Genomic DNA, 27,886 nt, shown 5'->3' on the forward strand with positions numbered 1-27,886 from the left:
CGTGGGGTTGTAGCAGAATCTACAGGCTATATAGTAACTATTCGTAGTTTTTTAGTCAATTACAAATTAGCAGCAGTAGTAATGGGCACAAATGAAAGCTTACTCGAACTCTACACATTCACTCACCGTAACAATCTAAAGGAGCCCTTTAAAAAAATTCAGTTCAGTTTACAATCTCACTTAAAGAAGTTTTAACATCCAGTGTAAATCTCCAAGATGCAGTGTTAAGTGAAAAGAGCAGTGTGCGTGGCCCTATGCATACTATGTTATTTATGTAAAAACATTTTATATATGTGTTGATGCATTCTATGGTTGGAATATCTCTGGAAATGAATATGCAAAACCAGATCAAAACAGCTGCCGATAGTATCAGCTGCTGGAGGAGAGGAGGGAGGCAGACTGAGGTTTTTTACTAGATATTCATGCTTTTTGAGTTTTGTACCATTTATAAGTGAACTATTAAAATGATCAATGAGTGTAAATTTGGAAGAGAAAAGCAAAAAAAAAAAAAAAGCAGTAAGCTTACAGAGACTTGATTCTTGGTTTCTTCTTTTGAAAGAGGTGAGGATTAAGTGTGGTTTATTTGTTGTTCTGATGTCTTTCTCCACCTTCAAAAACATGGTCATATATTCAGCAGGAGATTCTAGAATCTACAGGAAAACCTCCAGATGAGGTGAGATGACAGACTCGAGCCCTAGGTCTGGGCAAAGATGAGGCAAAGACCTCCATCTTGAGACACAGTATTGTGACAAATTAGCCCTGTTATTGAAAACCTTCCATACCATATATGTGCAAAATATAAAAGCGCTCTTAATGAGGCCACTCGTACCTTGTATGTTTGCAGCATGACTATAAAGAAAAAAGGACAACAAAGGAGACAAAATTCGTATAGCAAAGCATGTTTAAATGAATGCATTCCTCTTACTGCATCCCGCTTTTGGATTGCTCAAGGGGACAAAGCATTGGTTTATCTTGATTTGCTATCAGGATTCTTAAAAAAGCACAAACAGAAATATTATACTATTTGGTGTTTCTTAATGAAAATTGTAGTGTTGCATTAATCACGTAAAAAGAGTTGTATTCTTTTACATAATTGGCACAAGAGTACATTGTCTTTCTATCTTCAAAGCTCCTTACGAGGAGGAACAATGATTTCTTAGAAAAAAATATCCACGGAAACATGTGGTGTATCTAAATTTTATGGGTTCTGAGTTACCACAGATAGCAGGAAATGTGTCGAAGCTGGAAGGAAATCTTTTGGACAATATGGGAGACCCAACTTGTTGTGGGTGGTGGTGGTGGGGTGCTGTGGGCTGTAGATAGAGATCAAAATTAATTCCTCAAACTAGAGGTAGGCTTTGGGCAATGAGCCGAAAGTAGTGACAAAACAGGCACAGACTTCAGGCAGGTCTACAGGCTGGTGTCCATCTGGCATGTTTAGGAAAAGTCTATAATGAAGATGTAACATCAGAACGAGTTATTCTTTACCCCGAGGCCTTGATCCATGGAAGGGTGCAAGCGTGAAGTACCGCAAGCCCCATCCCTCTTCTGGGGGCGTCCCCCCACCATGTCAAGTGTACAAATGCTTCCCCATGCTTCTTGTCCTTCTGGTCACCCCAACTTTGGCCCCTTTTCTATTCCCACAGAACCCAGCAGCCTGGGACTACCAGAGGTCTATATTTCAGAGCTGGGTTCACGGAGAGGGGATACTAGTTACTATAAGCCCGCGAGTAAACCCACGCAAGGAAACTGCTCGGCTGGGGTCTAAATGACTTACATTTTTCCTCGCCTGAATTAGCTGCTAATTGCATGTGGGCAGACTTAGCCAGAAATGGTCTAAATGATCAATTAGAAGGCAAAAAGGAGTTCCTTTCTTTAAAGTTCAAGGGTCCCTGTTGAAGGGCCCTACTTCCCAAGCCACGCTCACGTGGGCCTGCGCCCAGCGCTCCGTGGTGCCTGAGGATACCGTGCATTTGCCTAACGATAATGAATTGAGTACTTATTTTGCAGGGAAATATAGGGCACTCCCATTACATGCAATCAAGCAAAAAGGCTGCAGAATGTGCCACTCCATTAATTTTAAACAGAATTCTTCCCAAATGTCACCCTGAAACCAGAGAATGGGGTTATTACAAATCTGAAGGAATTAAGAGTAATTTTCATTTGTACAAAGTAGTGGAGGGACAGGACTGCTGCGCCACACACACACACACACACACACACACACAATTCATTGACTTCAACTGGATGTGCCAATTTCAGTGTGAATCACTCAGCTTTGACAAGGTCGCCCAGAGGGGCGATGGACAGGCTCCTGCCATCTTTGAGGATGCAAGTGTGCAACCTCAATTACAGACTCATGCAATGGGCTAGTTATTAACAAATACGTTTAAGGAAGAAAAACCCATGGTAGCCTCTGGCAAGTCACATAACCTCTCTGAGCCTCAGTTTCTTCATCTGAGGATTATAATCCTCCAAGGGAATTATAATACCTGCTTCAATGGGGATCCTGAGTGTTAAGGAGTTTGAGGATGTCAGAGTGCTTAGCGTGGCACCCGGTGCCTAGTTTACAACCATTAGATGGAAACTATCATCTTCGTTTTTATATGCCAAGGGGAGTCTCTTATGCCTAAACTGGTTCCCAAATCGCACTGGGGAAATCTGGAGCTGGCACCAGATGGGAAGAGTGGCTGGGACAGTCCCCAGGGCCTGGGAGGTGGGAGTCAGCCCATCGGGTTACTGATCATTTCCTTCCTAAATTCAGCCCCGCTCTCCCTGGGCGGTGGCTGGACTGGCGGGAGGGCACACAGCTGGACACGGGAACAAGCGGGTTAAGGTGGCCGGGCAATGGGCCTGGGTGCCCCTCACTCCACGTTCCGGTACTTGGTGAAGAGGTTGTACAACACTCTCAGTGTGGACTTCAGGTCACAGTTGACAATGTCTGTGGAGAAAACAAGACACACGTTGCTTCAGTGAGGCCACCGAGCCCAAGGTAGATGTTCCTCCTGGTCTCCCTCCTTCCACCACCGGCCTCGTGTGCCCAGCGTGGTCCCGGGGTGGGTGGGTGTCCCCTCGCCCACAGGACATCATTCTGTGTTTCCGGAGAGTGTTCGGTCCTGCTGGGAGAGAAAAGGTACCCCCGGCGAGGCCACCAGAGGCAGGTGGGTGGTGAAGGATGGGCGGTGTGTGCAGCAAGAATTTGGAGCGAGGGGCAGAGGTGCCGAGTGTGGGGGGTCTCTCCTGGCCCCAGGGCATGTAGGTTTCACTCTGGAAGCAACATCTCCGGGTGAGGGGGCCCTGCCCCATCCCCTGAATCTCCCTGGTCTCTGGGGCTCCTCAGCCTTCAGCCTCGGCCACGGAGCCAGCCAGGAGTGGGGGGGGGGGGCGTGGAGGGCCTGGGGCTATAGCTGTGGGACCAGCACTGAGCGGCCTCTCCTCGGGCAGGGAGGGCCCCTGAGGGCACAGAGGCCCACGTGGCAGAGTCCTCAGTAGACAAGTGTCCTCAGGGGACAGGCTGATGACATCCTTTGAGGCTGGGAGTTTGACTGTATTTTCAGGAGAGTTCCGCCCTGGGTTCCCCAGCTTCTGTACAACCATTTCGTCCCTCCCTCCCTTCTCTGGTTGTGACTTGAACCCTCTCCAAGGCCCTACCAAGCCCCCTCTCTGCTCCCCCTGAACATGCTCCCTCTGAAAGCTGTCCTTTGAAGAACTGGGGTAGAGAAAACATAAAAAGAATTCTTTTTCCTCTTTAGGAGGGCATATTTAGGCAATTAAATAAGGAAAAACAAAAGAAAAAAGAAAAGGAAAGCAAAAGGCAGGAGACTGGCTACATTCAGCGAATGTAGGCTGAGGATTACCTTGCTGGAAGGAACTGGGAGCTCAGTGATGGTCATGTGGGGCTTCCTGGGTGAGATTTCACTGACCTGTACGTTTATGTTGTATGCACCTTTCTGTATATGTGATGTTTTTCACCGTGAGAATGATTTTTAAAAACCTAACTACGCAGAGGGTCAGATGAGGTCAATGACGTCAGAGAAAAGAATAAATGCTCTGGGAAGTGGGGAGAGCTCCCTCCGAACCACTGGGCAAGGAGGGGCTGGGGAAGAAGTCCGAGTTCTAACCACACCCTGGTCAACAGGAACAGGGATCCTTCTAGATCAGGCAGTGAAGGAGGCCAGTGGCTCCAAAAGGCTGGGGTGTGGCTCCCAGGTCTGAGCCTTGGGACCGTTGCAGCTGTGGCTGTCGCCGCTAGGCATGCTCAGGTCCCAGTGTCCAGGCTCTGCAGAGATCAACGCTGACTGGGCCGCAAGCCTGTGGTCCAGGGCTGGGAAACCTCCTCAGGGCTGCCCCAACCTCTTCGTAGGCCTCCTCCCAGCTGTGACCAATCCTGCCCACTCTAGCTGGGCTCGGACCCTGCTCCAAGGTCTCTTGCTGATAGACCAGGGTCTCCCAGGGACCGCTCGAGAGGCATGGGGCTCACTTTCCCTTTCTGCTCCCATGTTGGTTCAGGCACATATTGAGCTTCTTTCCATCTAGGGCCCTGTCCAGTGGCTCAGCCAGGCTACCTTGCCCTGCCCAGGTACCCTCGGCCAGGTGGAGTCCTATGCCCTGTGGGCTGATTCCTGCTTTTCCCTGACTGCTTGCTGTTGAGTAGTTCTTAAGTTCCACTAAGGTCAGACATTCAGACGTTAGTCAAGGGAGGAACTGTTGGAAAGCGGAGAGGGACAGAGGTGAGCTCAGCAAGGGAGGGAGCATGAAGGGAAGGTAGCGAGTCCCGACTGGACTCCTCAAAGCCTCTTGCCCTCTCTAACCCAAGCTACCCATTGTAGGTAGACTATTCGATCTCTGGGTATGGTTGGACAGGATGTACACTGCACAATTCCAGGGTGAATCGTTCACATATCTGCAGCATCATTACCATGGGCTGTAGCATAAATGGTGCCCCTTGAAATTGTGCAGCCCATAACTTGTATGGCCATATAATTATTTCATTTCAGATAAGGTCCAAAATCTTAAATCATGACTTTGCATAGCATGATGTGAACCTGGCCCACCTTTCTAGTCACACTCCCTGCTCATTCACTATGCACAGGTCACATGGACTTCCTTCCACTTCCTCCCCTTGGCTGCATTTCTCTATCACCTTGGCCTCTGCACATGCTGTTGCAACATCTAGATTACCTTTCCCAAATAGTTGACCCCTGATCTTTCTGCAGATCTCAGCTCAAAGCACTGCTTCCTTAGGGCAGCCTTCCTGACCCCTGGCCTTGGTGAGGGTGCCCTGCTTTATGGTCACAAAGCCCCCATATCCTCCATAGCACTCCCTCCAGTTCTAAATTGGCGATTTGTGTGCTCATCTGATGAAATGTCTCTGCCCTGGACTGTGTGCCTTGATCACAGCCAGCTGATTTTATTTTGCTTCTGTGCCCTGCCCTGTACCTGGCATGCATAGACCTTGAAAGATATGAATAGATAGATGAATGAATGATTGCCCAGGGTCATGCAAGCCAAGGAAGAAAATTCCAGGAAGAAGAGAGAGCTGATAGGGCTCCAGGCTCCCACAAGGGTAAGACTGGAAGGTGTTCCCAAGGGACGTGGCTCTAACCGGTGGCTTGGGAGAGAGCAAAGCCATGTGCAGGTGGAGGCCAGGTATTAGCCACAGAATGGGCAGATGAGGAATGGAGGCCATGGGCATGGGCACAAAGGAGGGACTTGGGAGCTGATGGAGGACAGAGATGGAGGGAGGAGGACTTGTTCTCCCCTTTTATGGAAAGATAAGTTCTGAGGTTTCTAGAGAAGGAAAATGCCCATGATGGGAGAATGTCTCAAGCTGACCACTTAATTTTAATGCCTGCTGTGGTTTGAAGCCCATCTTCATGACAGCTATGTAACCCAGTTAAAGTCACTTGACTTCTCTGAGTCTATTTTCTCACTAGTAAAACTGGGTTTATGAAAAACATCTAGAACACATGAAGGCCTCCCTACACAGTAGTTTCCTTCCCCTTTCCTGTCTTTGCCTGTTAACAGAGCTGTTATGTACAGCTGCGCAGTCTGTGTACTGCACAACTCCAGGGGGTACCATTTACATAGACGAGGCCACGCTCCCTGGGAAACTTGAGTTTCTTCTTTCTGTAGGCCACCACCACTGGATAGGCCGGGTGAAGAGTAGGGACTACAGTCAGAGACACTGACAACTGTCTGTTCTCATCAAGGAAGCCAACTACCACACAGTTCCAAGCAGGTCAGTAGAGAGAGAGGCTCCAGATTCCTGGGAATGAACTGTGACTCCATGTTATATAAACAGACCCTCTGGAAAGCCCTGGCCTAATAAATTGTGCGATTACTAACTCAGTACTGCTCTGACGACTACTGTGTGCTGGCCCAGAACCCCTCTCTGGGAGCAGTCTGAACGGTGGAGCCCCTGGTTCTGGAAACAACCAGAGCTTGTTGGCCGGCTGGCTGTGGCCGAGGGAGAGACAAATCAGACCCCAGGCTACTTTCGGGAGGAAATAGGGAGAAAAGGCTCCCCGTTTGCCCCTCTGACTTGGTGGCATTAGTAATTCTTCTCATTCATCAGCCAACCGTCCAAAATGAGTTCATTGTTCTCTACATGATGCAGAAGTCAAAGGGGGGTGGGGAACTCTCTTCACACAGTCTTTACAGAGGGACTGGGCCCTGTATGACCATGCCCTCCACGGACCCATCTGTGCCACCAATCTCCCTTATCCCCACCTAGGGCATTGCTGAGGCCCTTTCTTGGAAATTTCCCTGCTGGGTCCTCACATCTCTTGACCAAGGTGGGAAGACATCTGGTAGCTACCAGGTGGAGGATGCTGGAATAAGATGGGCAGCCACGGGCCAACTGGGGGGAGCCGGCCTCCGTCCCACTCCCACTGGATCTAGCTCATCCTCAGTCCCTGCCTCGCTTTCCTGTCTGCTCCCTATTCCCCCTGGGGTAGGACCCATCCTTTGGAGATGGGTCCTACTGGCGTTGGCCTGCTGTCCTATCCGGTGCTCTTGCTCTTTCCTTACATATTAAAAATATTTAAGTAAGATGAACAACCAGAAAAGTTCATGTAACCTACATGTGTGGTTTTAAATGCTTAGAAGAGAAACCCCATGTAACCACCACCCATGACAGAAGTAGGACATTGTCCGCACTCTCAAAGAGCCGCCTCCCTGTCTGGTACATTCATTCCTGTCTGGCACTAGATTTCTTCAGAGTCCCCACTTGGCTGTCATGGTAGAGTCTTAACCATGTTCAGTGATGAGTCTCCTTGAATAATAATAATAAGGTAGGCAAGTGCACTGGAAGACAGGTGGTGTGATCCCCCAAATAAAAAGGCATCAGCTTTGGGGCTCATGGGTGGCTCAATCGGTTAAGGGTCTGACTTTGGCTCAGGGTGTGATCTCATAGTTTGTGGATTCGAGCACCGTGTGGGGCTTTGTGCTGACAGCTCGGAGCCTGGAGCCTGCTTCAGATTCTGTGTTTCCCTCTCTCTCTGCCCCTCCCCTGCTCATCCTCTGTCTCTCAAAAAATGAATAAACATTAAAATAAAAAACTTTAAAAATTAAAAAAAGCCATCAGCTTTATGCCAGTATTTCAAGTGCTTCACTGGCCATGAACGTGATGCTAACACTTTGTACTAAAAGTGTACTAAAAGTTTAGGAAGCCTGGGCAGCAAAAGTCATCTGAGATGCAAACCCAGTTCCCAGGAGGTTTCAAGGTACAACGGAACTTTGAACGTCAAAATCTGGTCATAAGCTAATTCTGGTCATGAGCCTCTCTCACCTGGCAAAGATAACCAGTATCCTGATTTTTATAGTGATTATTTCCTAGCTCTTCTTCATAATCCCACCAGCAACATATGTACTTTTAAATAGCAGATTTTAGTTTTGCCTGTTTCCATTTTTTATATATAAATGGAATCTATGACATGTATTCTTTTGTGATTTCCTTATGCAAAATTCTGTTTATAGGGTTCATCCATGTTGCATGAGCCGTTCATCTGTGTAAATGATTTTGAGGTGTAATTTGTTTTATTGAGATAGAACCATAATTATCCAGCTCTAATTTTACAGTTTTTCAAGAATAAGTGCTTCTCGATTTATCCTCTACTTATGGTCAATATTCAGTGCCTTGAAGTCATTTTTCATCCTTTTGTCTAGTTTTATACTTGCCTTTTTGCATAGAATAATCACGGAGCTCTTCATGCCGCAGTAACTAGAAGTCTTTCCCCTGACTTCTCCATTCATTTGGTGTCATCGTTGTATATTAATCCATGGTGTGACTGTTCTCTAATTTATCTTGTCTGTTGGGATGTGCAGTCCAGTCTAGGCTATTATGGATGGTCTTGGACTAGTTTACTTCCTGGTGTATGGACATGCATATATATGTGTGAGTTACTGCATCATAGAGTGTATTAGTTTCCTGTTGCTGCTGTAACAAACTATCATGTATTTTGGTGGCTTAAAAACAACCCAAATTTGTTATCTTCTAGTGCCAGAGGCCCAAGTCCAAAATGGTCTTCCCTAGGGTGAATTAAGGTATCAGCAGGCCTGTAATCTCTTTTGGAGGCTCCAGGGAACATTAGTTTTCTTGCTTTTTCTAGCTCTAGGGACTAGCTTCTGTAAGCCTGCATTCTTTGGCTTGGAGCCCCCCTTCCTTCTGCAAAGGCAGCAATGACTGTTTGAGTCTTTCTCATGCTGCCTCATTCAGACACTGAGCCTTCTGCTTCCCTGGTGATTATACTGGAACTATCCAGATGCTCTGAGGTAACCTCCTCATCTCAAGATCCTCAACATAATCACATCTGCAGAATCCCTTTGCCACATAAGGTAACATATCAGGTCCTGAGGATTAGGACGTGAACATTTTGGGGGCAATCATTCCGCCTACCACACAAAGCATTACAGATCTTCAACTAAATAATATAAAGACAAACTGTTTTGGAAAATGGTTGCATTTATAGTCACACCAGTAGTTTCTCACCAGTAGTTTCTGTTGCTCCACATCCTTGCTAACACTTAATACCATCAGTTTAACATTTTTGCCACTGTCTGGTCTGCACACTACCTCCTAAAGGAATGAGGAAGAGAAATTGAACCATTTCCTGTATTCCCAGCCACTAACCAAGTCCTTCCCAAATGAATTGAGCCCTTGGACCTCAGCTGCTGTCACCTGCCTGGCTTTTTAGCATTGCCTTGAGTCTGGCCCCAACTTTCAGAGTCTTTAAATTTTAGATATTCCATCAATCTGATGGCTGACCTACATGCTTCATTCCTGCCTGGAACTAGATTTCTTTGGAGTCCCCACTTGGCTATCATGGTAGAGCCTTAACCATGTTCAGTGATGTGGCTCCTTGAATAATAATAGGGTAGGCATGTGCATTGGAAGGCAGGTGGCGTGATCCATCAGCTTTACGTCAGTATTTCAAGTGCTCACTGGCCATGAACCTGATGCTAACATTTGGTGTGCTAAAAGTTTATGAAGCCTGGGCTGCAAAAGTCATCTGAGATGCAAATCCAGTTCCCAGGAGATTTCAAGGTACACCGGAACTTTGAATGTCAAGCAGTGTGGCAGAGAATGCATTCCCCTGACCTTAAAAACATTTGCCATGAAAAATGCCTCCACCACAGTGGGTCTGATTTTGCAAGAACCCTCAAAGAATTACCCATGCTGGCACCTTTTGTAAAGTCTGCAGTATTGACTACTGAATCTACTTTACAGGTAGAAGCACAGACGCCAGAGGGAATGCTGGGCTATAATACCTCATGCAAAGTACAATTTCACAAGATGCCATTTCAGTTCTCCTTTACGCACTGGAAATTTTCAGTGCGGGCATGATGCCCAGGGTAACAGCAAATAGAGCAGATGTGTTTTTCCATGGCCATGGGTCAGGAAGTTCCATATTAAGCAGTTCAGTCAGTAATTGTATGAGAAATGTCCTCTAAATGCTGAAATAGCCCTGTAGGTTAATTGATATTGGGAAGACTGTCTGTTCTGAGGGAAATAAATGCCTGAAAATGGACGTATCAGGAGGAGTCCTTCTCATCGGTGACCAGGAAGTTTCATATTAGGCGGCTCAAGAACATGGAAAGAGAGACGCTGGCCAGATCTCTCCTCTCCTGCTGTCCCTCCTGTTCTGAAGTGGGGTGCCCATCATCGGGCCCCAGGGCTCAGAGTCCATTCCTAATGGCATTAGGATGGCCCAAATGACCTTGCCAGGAGAGGGCCCCTAAAAGGAGACCAACCTTGCTAGAGGCAAGTGGCAGTGGCCGGGCGCTCAGAACAGGTGGGAATTAGTGAGAATATGGGGTTGGCTTTTGTTGGCCAGAGCTGAGTTAACAAGGTCTGTGATGACGCATGACCCAGGGACACAATGCACATCTTCAGAATCCACCTCTCTCCTCTGGTTTTCCGGCTTTCTCCTCCAGCTTCAAGAGAGGTATTTCTACAAGATACTGCCCTTAACCCTTTTCTTTGCATGCTTTCCTCTTGACTGGCTTCCACTAAGTGGGAGACTTCCAGTTACACAACCACAGCCCTGATCTTTCCCCCTAACTGTGGTTCTATTTGGTCAGTCCGTCAGGACTGACATCCTTATGTGCCCTGCCAAGCCTGCTTTTCCTCCTGGGCTCCCCGGCACTGCTGATGGAGCCCCATGTCTAAGTATCTGTTCTTCACACTGCCTTCCAAATGAGCTCTCTGGAACAGAGCTCCAATCACATCGCTTGCCTGTGTAAGAAACTTCCATGTCTCCCACGACCTACAGAATAAAGTCTGAACTTTCTGCCTTAACATCGGTCCGTCCGGGACCTAGCACCAGTTCATGTTATCCTCACGAACCATTATTCGATTCATATTCTTCATATTCCAGCTCAATGGGGGATAGCTTAACGTTGATGATCAGGTGGCACGTGCTATGCATCAGACCTCATCACCTTTAATCTTGTCATGTGTACGTCTCTAGAAGTTCTGTTTTTAGAGACACGATGAGTAGGCTCAGAGATGGTAGGTAAGTTGCCCAAGGCCACACAACTGGCTGGTGGGGTGGGGACTGGATCCGGGGCTGTCATGAGCTTAGCCACATGCTCTGCTCTCTCGCACACGGAGCCCCTGCCCTTTCCCCAGGCAGGACTTCAGCTCACACTGTCCTCCATCTGCGACGCTGCCTCCTCTGTCCTGATGTCCAAATAAAAGCCCTATGTGACCTCTACGGTTTAGCCCAACTTTCACCATCTCCATCAAACTGTGATTTGCCCAGGCTGAAGCGATGTCACCTCCTCAGTTCTCTCGCTCTCTTAGCCGTCCCTCTTTCATGGCAGTTGCCACAACTGTCAGTCCGTCATGGTTACGGGGCACATCTTTCCTCACCCCTGAGTGGCTGCGAATGCCTTGAGGTCAGGGCCAGCACACCCCTCTTGGTGTATCACCATCTGTGGGGTCTCGGGCCCACTGGACAGTCAGTGAATGACCCCCCACCCCGGAAGTGGTGGTGTGGATGGAAGCACGGGCACAAGCAACAATGGAGAATGAACGCACCCAACCCCTACTGATCCACTTTCCTTTAAAATTTTTTTTTTATGTGCTATTTATTTCTAGGAGAGAGAGAGAGAGACAGCATGAGCAGGGGAGGGTCAGAGAGAGAGGGAGACACAGAATCTGAAGCAGGCTCCAGGCTCTGAGCCGGCAGTCAGCACAGACCCTGACGCCGGGCTCGAACCCACGGACAGCGAGATCATGACCTAAGCGAAAGTCGGATGCTTAACCGACTAAGCCACTCAGGCGCCCCTGATCCACTTTCCTTTAAACAACCAGGCAAAGGAAAGCAGAAGGGCCCACAAATGGAGAACAGAAAATTATCTGCAACAAAGTGTTGACTCACCAGCGCTGATAAAATGGAATATTTCTGTCAGTAAGTCAATAAACATCCCCACCAAGAAGGCTCCCGGGAGAAACGTGCCTCCCATATGCACAGGGGCACCCGCTCTAGGACTGAGCCTGGGAAGGCTGCTCCATCTGCATTTTTACCCCAGTCTTAGATTTGCGACCCAAGCCCAATACATCAGTCCTCATCTTTGGTAGAGTTGGAGGGAGCCGAGAACGGGAGCGGCAATTACGCTCTGAGCAGAGCTGCCGGTGACGACTCCTGCATCCTCCCCCTGCCTGGCTGGGGTGCAGCAGTTTGACAGGTCAGCAACCTGCCCAGGGCCAGAAGAACCTGGAAACTGTAGCATCTCTGCTCGGGCCTTACACCGCAATCCCGCATGTGGGATCTTCATTTGCAGTCATAAAAGATCTCTAGGACTGAGCAGCTGTACCCCGTCCCACCTCCCCCTGCAAATGGCAAAGAAGACTTCAGGGAAGAAACTGTTCCCTTGATATTCATCCAACACGAGGCTTGCCCTGTGCCCTGAACACTGACGTGTGGGGTCTTGTCGCAAACCCAGGGAAGAGCAAAGTACCTTCTGGCCGTGGTTTTGGCTTTTCCAGTCCCCCGTCTTGCATGAGCTCGAAGGCAAAGGAGACATTCAAGACCTGGAAAGAGAAATGTGGTGCCTATGTCATTGTGCATGGATTTCTGGATGCCTGGAGCTCCCGGGGCCTGACCCTAGGAAGCAGAAGATGCAGCACTACAGCCAGGGAGCAGAGGCTGAGTACACATGATCTTAGCCAAAAGGCCGAGAAGCGATATGAGGCTGAATAAAAATGAGGCCCTAATTTGAAGGAGAAACAAGGCTACCAAGACGGGTGGGCCATGTGGAGTGTGAGCTGGTTGGTCCCAGCTGCCTGTTGGTGAAAGGTTCGTGGAGAAGTTCAAGATCTCCCTGTCCTGCTGTGTTCCCAGGTCAAGCACCAGGACTTTAAACTTAGGGCCATCACCATGGACAGTTGAGAGGATCAGATGGCAAAACACGTTCAAGAGGCAGAGAAGGGTTATCTGCTTTGGACCAAATGTCCCTTGTCTAGCGGGCAGGCCGTGGTACCCATGAGAGGCATCGGAACCAGGCTGAGTGTAAGCCTTAGGTCCGGCCAGCTTTGCAGCCACCCTCGCTGTCATGTCAGGGGAGAGAGGAGGCTGGGCTGTGCCCCTGGTGGGAGCATATGGCTAGGGGCTCGGAGCCAGACTGCAGCAGGAAGGGAGGGCTGTTCCAGATGCTTGGCGGCCTGCAGGTAGCTCTTTCCCAACTCAGCCGTTCATCAGAAGGGGCCCTGCATCCAACCGCAGAAGCCTGTGGACGGGTGGGAAGCCGCTGTCCCTTCTCTGCACTGGGCGCAGCACAGGTGTGTGCAGATGAATTGGGGGGTATGCGCTGGGGGCCTCCCTTGAGGTTCCTTCCACTTACCTTCTGTTCAAAGCTGTCCGGGGTCAGGAAGAAGCTGTGCAGGGGCACGAAGTAGCCCTCCAGGAGCCCCATGAGCAGCACCAGGTACACCCCATCTGCAAACTGGAGGGAGAGGGCCGGGTGAAGGCCCTGGGCCCCTGAGCCCTCCAAGGCAAGTCCTATCCAGGGCACCCCTCGGCTATCATGTCAGCACCCCGAAGGCTCCATCCGCAGGAAGGCTGTTGGCTGGGGTTGTGGGGCAGCGGCCTGAGGCAGGAAGGTGAGCTTTGCAGCAGACCCCACCCAAGTCTAGCTGGTCCAGCATAGGAGGCACGGCCATGGTCTGGGCCTCAGCTGATCCCGCCTGAACTGAACGCTGGGCATGTGCTGGTCCCTGATCTGGCCTGGGGACCTCAGAGAGAGGTCAGGTGTGGCTCAGCCCCTGAGGGACTCACAGTCTAGTAGGCAGACAGGTGTGGAGGAAAGGCAGCAGCGCTCTGATGGAGGTGAGCACACTGGACTGTGTGAGATTGACAGAGGTTGGCCGCTCCCCCTCAGGACTGCAGGGAAGGTGTCCGGAGGTGGCAAAGCCTGAACAGAGACCTGAGGGATGAGGAGGAGCCAGCTTGGTGGTGGTGGTGGGGGGGGGGGGGCAGAGGGAGGAGGGAAAGGGGGTTCAACGCCCCTGGCAGGGGGACTTACGCCCTGTGAACGGAGAAGGAACTCTAGTGTCCCACAGGCCTGGGCATTCTCCTTTGTCACCTCTCATTTTATTACTGTTTGAGAGGCAGCAGAGCCTATGCTGGCCCTAGGCCTCCAGCTGTCCTGCTTATTAGCTAGCTGTGTGACTTGAGAAACTTAGGTCACTTCTCTGCATTTTTCTCATCTGTGACACGTGGAGAATGATAAGACAGCACCCACTCTAGAGGGGCATCATGTGGATAAAGCAGTTAACACGTGCAGGGTGCCTGGAACACTGTTTGGCATGTAGGCGACCCTAAATGTTAACTATTGCTATTACTGGCTCCTGTTGACAAAGCGCAGCTGTGTGCGGAGGCCACAGCAAGAGGCAGAGGGCCTGGTCCCTTCTGTCCAGGACAGTTGGGACCCGGTCTGAGGGACGGTAGACTCCTGAGCTAAGCAGGAGGTGCGGGTCTTCTGCTGCCGGGAGGGCAAAGAGAATGTGTGCTGGGCAATCAGTGCAGGCTTCGTGGAGGCAGTGGCAGGCCTATGGGATGAGGGCCATTTGGGACGAGTAGCCCTGCCAGGGGCAGAGGATGGTCTGAACAAAGATCTAGAGGTCAGGGGCACCTGGGTGTCTCAGCTGATTAAGCATCTGACTTCGGCTCAGGCCATGATGTCATGGCTCGTGGGTTCAAGCCCCCCGTCAGGCTCTCTGCTGTCAGCACAGAGCTTCCTTCTGATCCTCTGTCTCCCCACCCTTCCCTTGCCCCTCCCCCACTTGCACGTGCATGCAGGCGCGTACACACTCTCTCTCTCTCTCAAAAATAAATACATTTAAAAAATTACAAAAAGATCTAGAGGTCAAATGGATAACTGAAATTAGAGAACCTTTTAAAGGAGGTGGGTCCCCAAGTCTTTGTGGGCATAACCCCAGTTGTTGAAGAGTTCTTAAGAGCTCAGAGTTCTTGGAATCAACTCAGGAAACTTAAAACTAGACAGAATTGCCTGGAACGTGAACTGGACCATGTCTGCTGGGTGACCAACTGGTGGGCTTGTGGCTCAGGCTTCGTAATGGGTGTCCTGCCCAGCCTTGAACTTGACCTAGGAGTAGCTTCCTCCCTGCTTCCATCCAGCTGGGCTTCAATTCCAGTGGGGAGGGCCTGAGCCTGACTCATCCCCAGGCCAAGCCAGGGTGAACGGGAGAACAGACCCCAGGGTCTGTGTCAGAATCAAGGCCCTCCCAAGGACCTAACTAGGCCTCTTTTTGGCCGTGGCTGACCTGACTGAAAATAAAAGAATCAAATCTGTCTACTCAGGGGCAGGCCCTGGGTTAGGGTCAAGGCTACTCACAACTCTGAGTGCCACTGACTTACTGTTCCCACCCTCGACTGCTGGTTTGGATGCCTTGGTGGTTGAACTTGCACACAGACCCCAAACATGCCTGGCAGGGCCTTTCTCTCTACACTCCTTGCCCGTGAAAACTGAAGTAGGAATTCTAGAACTCATTCTAGCTCTTCTGAGGGCACGTCACTTTTCCAGAGAGGGTTCCCTGTCTCCCAAAAAACCAGATAAAGCTCGCTTTACAGAGTACAGATAGGACACACTCAGGTAGAGCTCAGTGACAGCCCTGGAAATCATTTTGAAACATAACAGGAGGTGCCCACATTCTCAAAAGAAAACCATACTTTAGAAATTCATCACAGAGGAAAGAGGGTTGGGGAACAGGGTATATTGCAGTCTTTAAATATTTTTTTTTTTTAAATGTTTGTTTGTTTTTGAAGGAGAGAACAATGAAGGAGCAGAGAGAGAGGGAGACACAGAATCCAAAGCAGGCACCAGGCTCTGAGCTGTCAGCACAGAGCCTGATGCAGAGCTCGAACTCACCAACTGCAAGATCATGACCTAAGCAGAAATCAGATGCTTAGCCGACTGAGCCACCCAGGAGCCCCATACTGCACAGTCTTAAAGTATCACTTGATAAAGATTAATTATAAAGGTGGGGAAAGCTTTACAGTAGAGAAATCTGGTGGGCACTAACCAAGTGACCAAAGTTACTATCACCAGGAATGGAACTAATGGACAAAGTGCCTGAGAACAGCACAGTGTTATGGGGGTGGAATTGTCACTGAAAATTCATAGCCTGAATCTAATCATGTGGGGAAAAAAATTGAGATCCTATGAACCTAATGGCCCCACACTCTTCAAAAATGTCAATGTCATACAAAAAAGGGCTGAGGATTTGTTTTATATTAGTGGAAAGGCACCCTGGCAGTGCAGGGATGGGGACACTTGGAAGAGTGGCTGTTGAACAGGGCCTTGCCCCCGACCCTGCACTCAGGGCTGTCACCCACCTGGGTTTCCAGTTCTGTGACCTCCAGGTTCAGTTTATTCAGGTGCTTGTTCACAAAGGTGATGAGCGTCTAAAAGAGAAGTATAAGCCAGGCATTGAGATGGAGACTCTTGCCACTGCCACACCCTGGAGGCCACCTCTGCGACCCTACTGTGAGGACCAAGACCAGTGTGATAACACAAGGCCCAACCAAGGGTGCCGCGCCAGGTGCCACTGCTGAGCTGGGTGAGAATGAGCAGCCTGTGAGGCTCTTCTGCAAAGCTCCTGGAGTTCACAGGAAAGGCTGGCCCAGGATTTGTGGTCTCCTTTCCTGTGGGATTCAAATAGCCAGTCCCAGGACTGTGAAAGGGGCAGGGAGTGCCGAGAAGGCAGAATAACAGGTGTAGTCCTAGCCTAGGGTTGGGGGGCCAGAGGAGAAATGACCTCACCGGGCCCCTCCTTCCAGACCTTTCTAGGGGCAGGTGCCTGTGCCTGGGGAGGAAGGAGGGCTGAGTGAGAAGGGTTCAGTGTGGGGGGGAAGACAGGGTGCTTGTAGCCTCAGGAAGCCCCAGGAGACGCTGTCATCCTACGGGAGAAGGGAGTGGGTAAGGCATTCAGTGGGAACAGAGGGATAAAATGCCCATCAGGTGGGAAGGCCCCGAGTTTGCAGAGAGCTGGTGAGGACACCGTTTTGAGGAAGCTTGCAGGCTGCATGCGCATGTTCTAATGTTTTGTGCTTGTTCTAACGTTTTGCACGCGTTCTAACGTTCTATCTGTCTCCCTCCCCTCCCTCCCAGGAACCTCTCACTCACCTTTTTCACGACGTTGAGCTTGTCTGGTGCATGGTCAAACAAGGTGTCAAAGGCATCACGTTCTAGAAACACAGGAGAATGTGACGTGGAGCAAAGACCTGCTTCCTGGTGGGGAACCCCACCCGAGGGCCCGGCCAAGATGGCCACAAAGCCAGACATAGGCAAAAATTTTTTGATGCATGAAACAATGTTGGGGATTCTGGAAACTGGGTTTGGGTAAATTTCCGGGATTGATTCTTCACTTAGGGGCTTTCTCTGTTTCTGTGTCCACTTTTTAGGTCAACCCTCTTTTGGGGTTGGGCTTGGGGGGCTCTGTCCGGCAGTTTGACTTGGGATTGCTCATTTCTCTTCACTGTTTATATTCACCACATCATGATTTAGTCTCGTGTGTTTCTGAAGCTTATTGAAGGTAGAGTGTTACCCAAATCTCAAATCACTTCACCCGCCAGTTTTCAAAACCAGGATACCCACAACAGACATCCTGGTAGAGTGCACGGATGACCGGATTGGGGGCCTGGGAGCCCCAGAATCGAATATGTGCTCTTCCTCTTGACTGATCTAGTCACTTCGACCTCTGTGCCTCCATTTCCTCTTCTATAAAATGCCATCTGAAAAACAAACCTCCCCCAGGTCTGTTGTGAGGATGAAAGAGAAGGATGCATGTGCATGTGTTTTGTACACGTTGAAGTGTCTGCTGATCTGAGTTTATTAGCATTACTGTGATATTGCAAACATTATCCACAGTATATACAGCATCATAAAATAACAAAGCTGTGCCCCTTGTCGGGATTTTCCTTGCTGCAGCCCCCAGATTCTCTGAACTGAGAGGTAAGATAATGGATAGGATCTGAGGCAGGGGGTGAAGGGAATGTCCAGCAGGGGCCCGGGGCTGGGAAGCTTGGTGGCCCGGGGCCTGCCTTTTTCCGCTCTTGCGCCGATGAATAAATCTGAGACTGCCAGACGGGTGACTGAGGGCTCTAACATTCACACCGTATAAACAAACCCCAAAGTTATGGGAAACTGGAGCGGGATGATGTGTGACGCGGGAAAAGGGAGAAGACTGCTTCTAGAAGGGATGGACCGAGCGGGGAGAGTGGACTTTCCCAAGAGTGTACGTACACCTCTTTCCTTCCACAACACACTTAGAGCAGGACAGCCCTGAAAATGCCCAGGACCCATCCAGGGCCCGGCAGTGTCAGGGGTCTGGCTACTTACAGGAGGACTGGGAGCTGTGGTTAGTTTTCCCCTTTCCACCAGTAAGCCGACCCTCCCTACCAAGTGGCCCTCTCACTGGGCTGTGCAGACCCACAGGCAGGAAGCGAGCTGAGTGCCTGTTCTTCCCAGCTGCTGCAGAATTAACTAGAAACCCGTGGCAGCCACCCGCACCAGAGGATAATCGTATGCAACTCACCATGCCTTCCGGAGAGAGCCCTGCAGGAAAAGGAGAAAGAAAACAGTATGATTCTTCTCTCTTTGCCCTTCACTGACAAGCCCACGAAGCTTCCTTCCTTGGCACTTTCTTCTGCACTAAGTCTCCAATTATTGGTAGTCTTTACCCTACGGCCACCTGTTTTTCCCTCTGCCATACAGACGCGTGTTTGCACAGAGCCTGGGGTAAGTGATAGTTAAAGAACTATTTTCTTGGGGCGCCTGCGTGGCTTAGTCGGTTGAGCGTCCGACTTTCGCTTGGGTCCTGATCTCGTGGTTCGTGGGTTCGAGCCCCGCGTCGGGCTCTGTGCTGACGGCCGGCTCAGAGCCTGGAGCCTGTTTCAGAGTCTGTGACTCCCTCTCTCTCTGACCCTCCCCCGCTCACTTTCTCTCTCTCTCTCTCTCTCCTAGAAATAAAAAAAACAGTTAAAAAAAAAAACTATTTTCTTGCCTTAAGTAAAATCACACCGTTGCTTATCGTTAAGAAGGAATATCGGACTCGGGGCTTCAACATTCCCAACCATTGCACAGCCCAGGTTGTGGGGCACATCCGCTGAGGGATGTCAGCTTTATCTTTCTCTAGTTTGTCCTGTGATTCCCACCAAACTGCACCTGCCATTGACTCAGAACTGGTTCCTCAAGGAGGGCAGGAAATGGAACCATGCTCCTACCGGTGAAACCCCCAAGTACAAATAGCACAAACATCAGAACAGACTACTTAGGTCTGAATCCCACAGAGACACTTCCTGTGTGACCTTGGGCAAGCTACCAAGGCTCTTGGGGCTCCAGGTCTCTCGTCTGTCTAAAATGAGGATGATGATGGGGCACCTGGGTGGCTTAGTCGGTTAAGGGTCCGACTTTTGCTTAGGTCATGATCTCGCGGTTCGTGGGTTCGAGCCCCGAGTCGGGCTCTGTGCTGACTGCCAGCTCAGAGCCTAGAGCCTGTTTCAGTCTGTGACTCCCTCTCTCTCTGACCCTCCCCTGCTCACGCTGTCTCTCTCTCCTAGAAATAAATAAAACATTAAAAAAGAAATTAAAAAATAAATGAGGATGATGATAGTAAATACCCCAGTATTATTCAGAGCATTCAATGATTTAACATGCAGAAAGACTTTAGCATAATTCCTGGTAGATAGTGCTTCGAATGTTTTTTTCTCCATGCGTTTCTGGTTCTTATTATATTGGTTTATTCCAACTGTGCATCTGTCACCTCCTAAATGATGACTTGTGGGCAGTGTACTGGAAAGGATAATGAACTTGGAGTTAAGTGTTGGATAGACCAAGGGCAGTTGGTTCTTCACCTTTGGGATGTGTGGTTTTAGGAGGTGTGAGTGTTGCTTTGTGTATTTATTAGGAATGACAATAGATATGAAAGTGCTTCAGAAAGTGTCCTGTGTTGCGTTATTAGGAGTTTGCATCCATCCTCGTGTTGTGTGGCAAGATGGCAGAGGGAGACCACAGGAGGCATGGCGTGCAGCCGACAGATTGCTCTGCAAACCCAAACGTCATGTCCTCGACTCCTCTCGGCTATGTCTTTCTCTTTTCCAGAAGGTGAAACAGCGGGCATGGACAAGCCCAGCAGAGGGTGGGGGTGGGGCAGGGAGGCACCCTCCTGCCCCTCATGTAATCCAAGGCCAGCAATCAGTGTGCCTTGTGTATCAGCAGCCCTACTGGCTGCCAAGACTGGCCCCGGAGTGAGACGTAGAGGCCGTCCGATAGGCTCTCCACAGGCCATAAACCGGGCATCTTGGGAAGCGCCAATCCATGTCTCTGCTCTACTCTGGGCTCTTTTTAAGGCACACGTACAATGTGGTCCAGGCAGGCAGCACCTTGGACTTCCCTCAGCCACCACCGGAGAGGCAAGTTGCCTAGAAACTGGGCGACACTTGGAGGGCACGGGTCAGCCATGATGGGGGAAAATCCATGACAGGCAGCGCGGGTGGGCAAGGGGGCCAGCTGTTACCACAGTGAATCCTCACAACCTCTCTGGTTAGGAAAGCGCTCCCCACTTCAGAGATACAGAAACCAACCAAGTGGGAGAGTCTGGATTTGAACTCAAGTCAGGCTGGCTTAAAGGTCCCTGCTCTTTCCGCTTCGCTCTTGTTCAAAGGAACAGAGAGGAAAGCTGGGGGAGCAGGGGATGCTGAAAATACGCTTTGCCTGTGGCCAGGGCTCAGGCCTGCCCAGTGATCTCAATATATTCCTCCCCATTTTCTACCTAAGGACAAACTTCTCTGCCCCATGGCAAACCTCTTACATATTCTGATACGCCAATCGCTTAATGGAAATGAAAAATCACAAAACACCAACCTGCCACTCATAGAAAAGGGCTTTCTGGGTCATGGCACGTGACCAAATACATCAGAGTCAGAAAAGGAAGAAAATGTCCTTTTGAAGGTTCGCAATTTAAATTCAACCCCGTGTTTATGGCATGACGATTTCATGCTGGTTGGCTTTTTTGGGCATACTTTTTCCTGGAGTGCCACAAAATTAGAATTTTTCAATCACTGCTAATTCCCTCTCCCCACTTCCCCACCCAAGTTTGTACCTTAAGCATCGAGAGGCATGTTTTGAATGCATGGAAAAGGCTAAACTATAATCATTGGCTGAAGTCTAATCCCTCTTGCAATCCCAATAAATGAAAACTAAATATCAGCAAATGGATGAATTTCGGAGAAACATCTGTGTTCCATTACAGAATTGCTGGCAACAATGGTGTTGACATACTCTGTGTTACCAGTTATTTCCTCTTGGATTTGCCGAGACTGGAGGATTCCTTCTCGTTTCTGAAACGGGGGTGGGGAGAAGGGTTGGGAGGAGGAGAGAAAAATATGCTTTAGAAAAAAAAAAAACAAAACCGAACTGATTAGCATTCCTGATATTGAGAAAGTTACTGCTGTTCAAGAAATGAAACCCGAGAGGAGATACCGCCAGAGGCAAAAATGAGGCCCCAGATTTCCTGGGACTGGACCATACCATTCATACTTAAGAGCAGTTAGTGTTTATTCCAAACAAGTTGGCTGTTTCTTGGATGGGGAATCTTTTCTTTCTTTATTGGAAGACATTTTGCTGAAAGCATACTGTTTGCCTCCTGGAGTAATCCACAGTAAACCAAATGGAAATGAAGGCCTAGGGCGGGTCTGCCCTCCAGCTGGGGCCACAGAGGGAAGCGGAGAAACACATTCAACAGCGGGGCTGGTTGGGGCCCAGGACGGAGGCCAACTTGGAAAATTTAAACGGAGGGAGAGTTTTTGTTTTTGTTTTTAATGGATAAATAGGGGAACTTTTTGTAAGCAGTACAGTCCTCAGGTAACTAGCTTATTCTCTGAGAAAAGGGTCAGCACTTTGGAGGCCCCCACACCTACCCATCTGCCCATGCATCTGTCTATCCATCCATCATCTGCCTCCTCCCATCAGTCTCCCCTCTTTATGATTTCATGAGTCGGTGTTTTCTCTGTACAAGAACCTCTGTTGGACATGAGTGAATACTGTGCAATGTCTGACGTAATTTCTGACCTTGAACTTAGAGAACAATGAGGTAGATGAAACAGGTACGTGAGAAAGATTTCCAAGAAAGGGTCCTGGTGTGTGTGCCTGATGGGGCAGCTCAATGGTTCAGCGATTACAGTAGGACCCGCCTTTCACTCTCAGAAGTGTCGTGTGGCACCAGTTATGCGGTGGCCGCAGGCAGGGCCGGAGCAGGCGCGTTCGGCTGGGAGGGTCGGGGAACCCGTCCAAGGGGCGGAGGTCCTCGAGCTCGAACCCGACAGGACTCAGGACAGGGCCTGTCAGCAGAAGGGATGGCCCCAGCGGCTCCAGCAAGGAGGCAGAGGCAGGAAAGCACCACTGGAGGCTGTTGGGAGGGACGGTGGCTGCCATTAGTTGATGGGAGTCAACGGAGTGCCAGTTTGAAATTTAAACCCCATTGTGTGGGTACGAGAGCCAGTGAAGGAGTGTCAGGGCTCAGGAAGCCCTTCTTCTTCTTCTTCTTCTTCTTCTTTAATGTTTATTTTTGAGAGACAGAGCGTGAGCAGGGGAGGGGCAGAGAGAGGGGGAGCCATAGAATCTGAAGCAGGCTCCAGGCTCTGAGCTGTCAGCCCAGAGCCCAGCACGGGGCTCAAACTCAGGAACCATGAGATCATGACATGAGCCGAAGTCGGACGCCTAACCGACTGAGCTACCCAGGCGCTCTCAGGAAGACCTTCTGATAGGTGTGGAGAGAGAGAATCTTTAAGTCAGGTCTCTGTAGGCAGTTCCCAGACTCCATGAGGACAGCAGTCTGGGGATGGCAAGCACTTGTCACATCAAGTTCACCGTTTACAAAGGCAGAGAAGAGTGTCAAGAAGGAGCCTACAAGTGTTAGTGTTTCAGCTGAAACCTGCCTTTTCTTGATCTCCTGCCCAAACGTCCAGAACCTTCTCTTCTATTCCTAAGAACCACAGAAACTAGTGTCCTTGCAAAACACTTCTATTGAAGGAAAGGTAGGTAGAGCTGGATAAAGGTTAAGAATGTATCTGCACTAGATTTGGAAGAATGGATTATCAAAGTGAAAAAGGAAGTAAAAAAGAAAAATAAAGATATCAATTAAAAGGGATCGAAGGGTCCCTGGGTGGCTCAGTCGGTTAAGCGTTCGATTTCGCTCAGGTCACGATCTCGCGGTTTGTGAGTTTGAGCCCCTGCATCAGGCTCTGTGCTGACAGCTCAGAGCCGGGAGCCTGCTTCAGATTCTGTGTCTCCCTCCCTCTCTGTCCCTCCCCCACTCATGCTCTGTCTCTCTCTGTCTCAAAAGTAAATAAACACTAAAAAAATTTTTTAAAGGGATCCAGGAAGGATAAATCAAGGGTCTTTTCCCATTTTAGCTTCAACAAATATATAATTCTCACATGGGGCTCATGGAATTTGTGTCCTGGTCTTGTAAGGCTCTTCACAGACATAAAAACTCATCTTCAACTTCATGCAGAATTCAGTGCTTTTGTACAGAACGGAAAGGAAATCTCGGTTAAATAAGCCCTCACACAGCACCCAGATTCACCTCGATCTATTATTTGTTGCCTCAAGAACGCTTTTTGTGGCTCGCTCAGTGATTTCCGGCTAATTCCGAGTCCTGCTTCTGTGTCTGTTTAACTTGACAAAGCAAAACACCCCATAAAACCTGACCTGCATCGATGCTGTTCTCTGTACCCTGTCCTGGTTTTCACTCTTATGCTCACAGATCTGACCAAAGAGAAATTAAACGGACAATAGCCTTCTGATGGCCTATAACTGAACTTAAAACGAGGCATGAGACGTGGGCTTGCAGTGACCACTGTTCCAAAACACAAGTCCCCCCACCCCAATCTTGAATCAGAGTTTTAAAAAATGTACTGAAATTAATTTATACATGATTGGTGAAAATAATATAATAGAGATGGCTTGGATTCATTAGTAAGATGCTCATACCAGGACGCTCTAGGATGGCCACGTATCTGTGGCACACATAACGTGCTTGCCACAGCTGAGTGCTCAATCCATGAGGCCAATTAGTCCCTTTTCGCTGCACTCTGTGTCTGAACCACACACGTTCTCACTGCCTGTGGCCTTCTGATTGCCCTCTCTGCTCCTTTGGTGTAGTCTTGTCTCTTGGCAGGCAGAGCCAACGTGACTATTTCTATTATTTCTATTAATGTTTAACAAGTAAGGTACCCAGAAGGCATGGAAGAAATACTTTATCACCAGGGCACGGCCGAGCCGCTGACTGAGGAGCACCCTCGTGTCTTCCTCCCCTCCACCGACATCCGATCCCTGAAAGCTTTGTTTTTGTCCTAGAAACGTGGCCTGGTGGGGTCAGGAAAAGCCTATCAGCCCTCAAACCTCTTTCTCACCAAGGGATGGGAGAACCACCATACTGCTCTCTCTTTCAGAACCCCAGATAACCAGCGAGCTGCTTAGCAGGGGCGTTCTCCCTTGCAGCACATTTATTAGAAAAGAATAGAAACAAGCAAACAGAATGCTGACCTTTCCTAAGTGGGCATAAAGTTGGAAAATAAAATTGAATTTGAGTAGGTAATGGGGTTAGGAGCAGAGTGAGATAGTCACAGGGAGAGAGCACACCCTCATTGTGGAAATTACATAGCCATATATGAATGGAAATTCCATCCAACATTCTGGAAAGGATGACTTGAGATCCCAGCCCTGCTTCTCTGGGCAGGTAAAAAGCAGCAGTGCCCTCAGTATAGGCATGGCCAGTGGGGGGCTGGCTCACGTTCTCTCTCTCTCTCTCTCTCTCTCTCTCTCACACACACACACACCTTCCTATGACAGGTTATCTGTCTCTTTCCAATATCTGTCCCTCATTTGTTTAACCAAAAAACGACTCTCCATGGCTTGTAGGCCACACACACACATACACAGGGATACACCTTTTCTCCTGATCCCACCACATACACCTCACAAACATACATACCTCACACCCCCAAATACATAGTACACACACACACCCTCTTGACGAAAACATGTAAAGCCCCCCATGAGTCTAGCCTGTACTCAAGTATATGCTCTTCCACCCTTTGCACGTGTAACTGCTGCCCACGCACAAGAGAGCACATTCATGCGTCTTCCAACACACAGCACGTCAAGGACATTCAGCTACCATTCCACTATCCTTGTAACGAGCCACCCGGCGTGCCTTAGCTCCCGTATGAACTCAGCCTCCGTGGCTCTTTAAGGGCGCAGATGTTTGTAGGCGCAGATGTTGATGCTCTTACCTGGACCACAACCACTTGGATGGAGACATGATCTGGGAGTCGGATTGGTGCCCGGAAATACTGGGACAGAGCAACCAGCAGATGCAAAATGGCTACGAGGCTCTTGGCGTGAACAGCTGAAATAAAAGATGATTTAAAAATTTGAGAATCGCCTTCCAGGTTCTAGGCAAATAGAAGCAGATACTCAAAACGTAGCAGTACCACACCCAGCGCACCTTTTGTCCACCGACTAAGGATCTCACAGGCCTCACCCTTTGGACCCTTTATTCTTGGCCAAGTCCCATGGAGCTACTTCTTGGATCGTGCCGTTGCCGGATTTCCTATAGAGAGCCTCTCCACTCTAACCCAGGTTTCCAATAGGGATCCTGACAACTGCTGAATTTTGACATCACCTCAGCCCTCTGCCACCCCCGTGTTCTCGTTCATTCTATTTTAATTACCCTGAGCATGTCTGCTCTGCATCCTCTTTCCCTTCCCACTTGACTGTGAACTCTTTGGGTTATCACCACCACCCTTATCCTGGGGCTCTACCCAAAGCAAGCCCGCATTCAATAAACACAGAGTCAGGAACACTGAATCCTTTCCTTTGTTCAGGGCCTGCAGTCCCTAGAGGAAGGCACGAGACATCTTAAAGGGCTTTGTTGCTCTTTTGAGTACCGTGTATGGTCAGCGTAGGCAGTGCCCTTCGGGAATAGCTGGGAAACGATGTTTATGACCCAGCTGGCTTCTAGAGCTACTGAGCAACGGGCCGGATGTTAAACCATTTGTACTAGAGAAGGGCGGGCAACTAGTGAGTTGTAGATTTCACAGCAGATGAGAGGAGAAGACTGTGATGTCATGGGTACACAGAGGGTCAGGCCGACTGGAGCTTCAGTTCTGACTTGACAAGCTCTAGATTTACTGCTTCCATGACCTGGGATAGGCCATTCGAGACCTCTGGGCCTCAATCTGCTAATCTCACAAATGGGGATTAACAGTACCTTTGCTGAAACACAAGTTGTAAGAATTCCCAGAAATACTATAGGTGAACTTCTAGCCCATAGCAGGTGCTGAGCAATGGCTGAAAATTTTTACTACCACTTATGACACAACACCTCACACCTATGCAATTAAACCACATCAACTATCTCTTCTTTCTGTCTCCTGAAAGCAAAGGTTCAACCAGGTGCTTTACCTGCCTTCCCAGTCCCACCAGCCTCATGGGCTTCTCCTTACAGGGAGGCATTGAGGGAAGAACAACGACAAAAATGCTCATCTTGTGTACTTGGCACGAACTGGGCCCATTATTAGGGTGTCATTCTGTCTGCCCTGGGACTGATGAGTCTGCTTTAACAGAAGCTTTAAGAAATCAGCAAGAAAAGGAAATGACTCAGACATTCCTTGGGAACTCATTAGGGTCCCTTGTTATCACTGCGATGTGGAAGAAGGTTTTCCATGGACTGTGAGCCTTAGCACAACATGCCAGTGAACAGATGATCTGCTCCCATTCAGATCTTCCAGAAGACATTTTCAGTTCTGGGTTTTGGGGCATCATCCAAAGTCTCACCCACAGTTACAGCCTCGGAAAAGGCTCCTGGCCTGGGAGTGACCTACCGACGTGGCGTGCTCGCTGCCAGACAGAGGCATAATAGGGTTTGGTCTTCTGATCAGAGCTGCTTTACGTCAGTCTGGTCTCTGAGGGTTGTAAGGACATTTGCTAACTCTATCCCTTCTTCTTTTTTAATGTTGATTTTTGAGAGAGACAGAGTGAGGGCAGGGGAGAGGCAGAAAGAGAGGGAGACCCAGAATCCGAGGCAGGCTCCAGGCTCTGAGCTGCCAGCACAGAGCCAGACACAGGGCTTGAACCCATGCACCACGAGATCATGACCTGAGCTGAAGTCAGATGCTTAACCAACTGAGCCACCCAGGTGCCTCTAAGTCTCTCCCTTTTAATGACAAAATATAATGCTAGAGAAGATGTGGTCAAAAAGGTTGTTCTTACCCACTGGTGATACTGTACTCCACCTTGACTGCTGTATTAAGCAGTATTGAGCTATTTTATAAGCACCGTACAGATGCCAGTCTCTGTTGAGGGATGGTGCTCTGTTCTCCTGGGAATTTTTTCAAAAATAATTACACAGTTTCTCTCTTCCTCTGTCTTTCTCTCTCTCTCTCACACACATGCAAAGATGTTAAGTATTGTGTACTATATTATCATTTAAAAATCTGGAAAACACTATAATAAGAGGATACTTCAAACTGCTGGTTTAAAAAAATTTTTTTTATTAGGCAGAGAAACCCTTTGTTTAAAAGCCATTAGGCAAAACAGATGAACAAAAGCACAAATGCTCTGGTCCCCCAGGCCTAACTGCTGCCCACCCACAGCTGTTACTCTCCTCGGTGACGCCTGAGTTCTTCCTGGCAAGTCACTAGGTTGGGCCAAGAATGCTTAATAACCACTGCTTTAATAAGTTATGGTATATCCACACAATGGAGTAATTTCCATACACCGAAAAATCACTGTTGAAACAATGTAACTATAAATATTTATAGTGCAATGTTAAACAGAAATAATAGAAACA

At 49.0% G+C, this 27,886-nt stretch overlaps 1 protein-coding gene across 1 annotated transcript in view; it reads right to left on the reverse strand.

Moving 5' to 3' along the window:
- Positions 1-883: 883 nt before the first annotated feature.
- PARVA (parvin alpha) overlaps positions 884-27,886 on the reverse strand; it is a 165,212-nt gene continuing 138,209 nt past the window's right edge. The window contains exons 6-13 of the mRNA XM_039240899.1: positions 25,326-25,441; positions 21,310-21,368; positions 18,566-18,585; positions 17,155-17,216; positions 16,365-16,433; positions 13,351-13,452; positions 12,469-12,541; positions 884-2,941 (exon numbers count right to left, since the gene is read on the reverse strand). Coding sequence (XP_039096830.1) covers positions 2,865-2,941; positions 12,469-12,541; positions 13,351-13,452; positions 16,365-16,433; positions 17,155-17,216; positions 18,566-18,585; positions 21,310-21,368; positions 25,326-25,441 — 578 coding nt within the window. The 3' untranslated portion in view covers positions 884-2,864. The remainder of the gene's footprint in view (positions 2,942-12,468; positions 12,542-13,350; positions 13,453-16,364; positions 16,434-17,154; positions 17,217-18,565; positions 18,586-21,309; positions 21,369-25,325; positions 25,442-27,886) is intronic.

The sequence above is a fragment of the Hyaena hyaena genome, unplaced genomic scaffold (genome assembly GCF_003009895.1).
Source record: "Hyaena hyaena isolate Hyena2069 unplaced genomic scaffold, ASM300989v1 scaffold_183, whole genome shotgun sequence".
In the NCBI taxonomy this organism is placed as follows: Eukaryota; Metazoa; Chordata; class Mammalia; order Carnivora; family Hyaenidae; genus Hyaena; species Hyaena hyaena.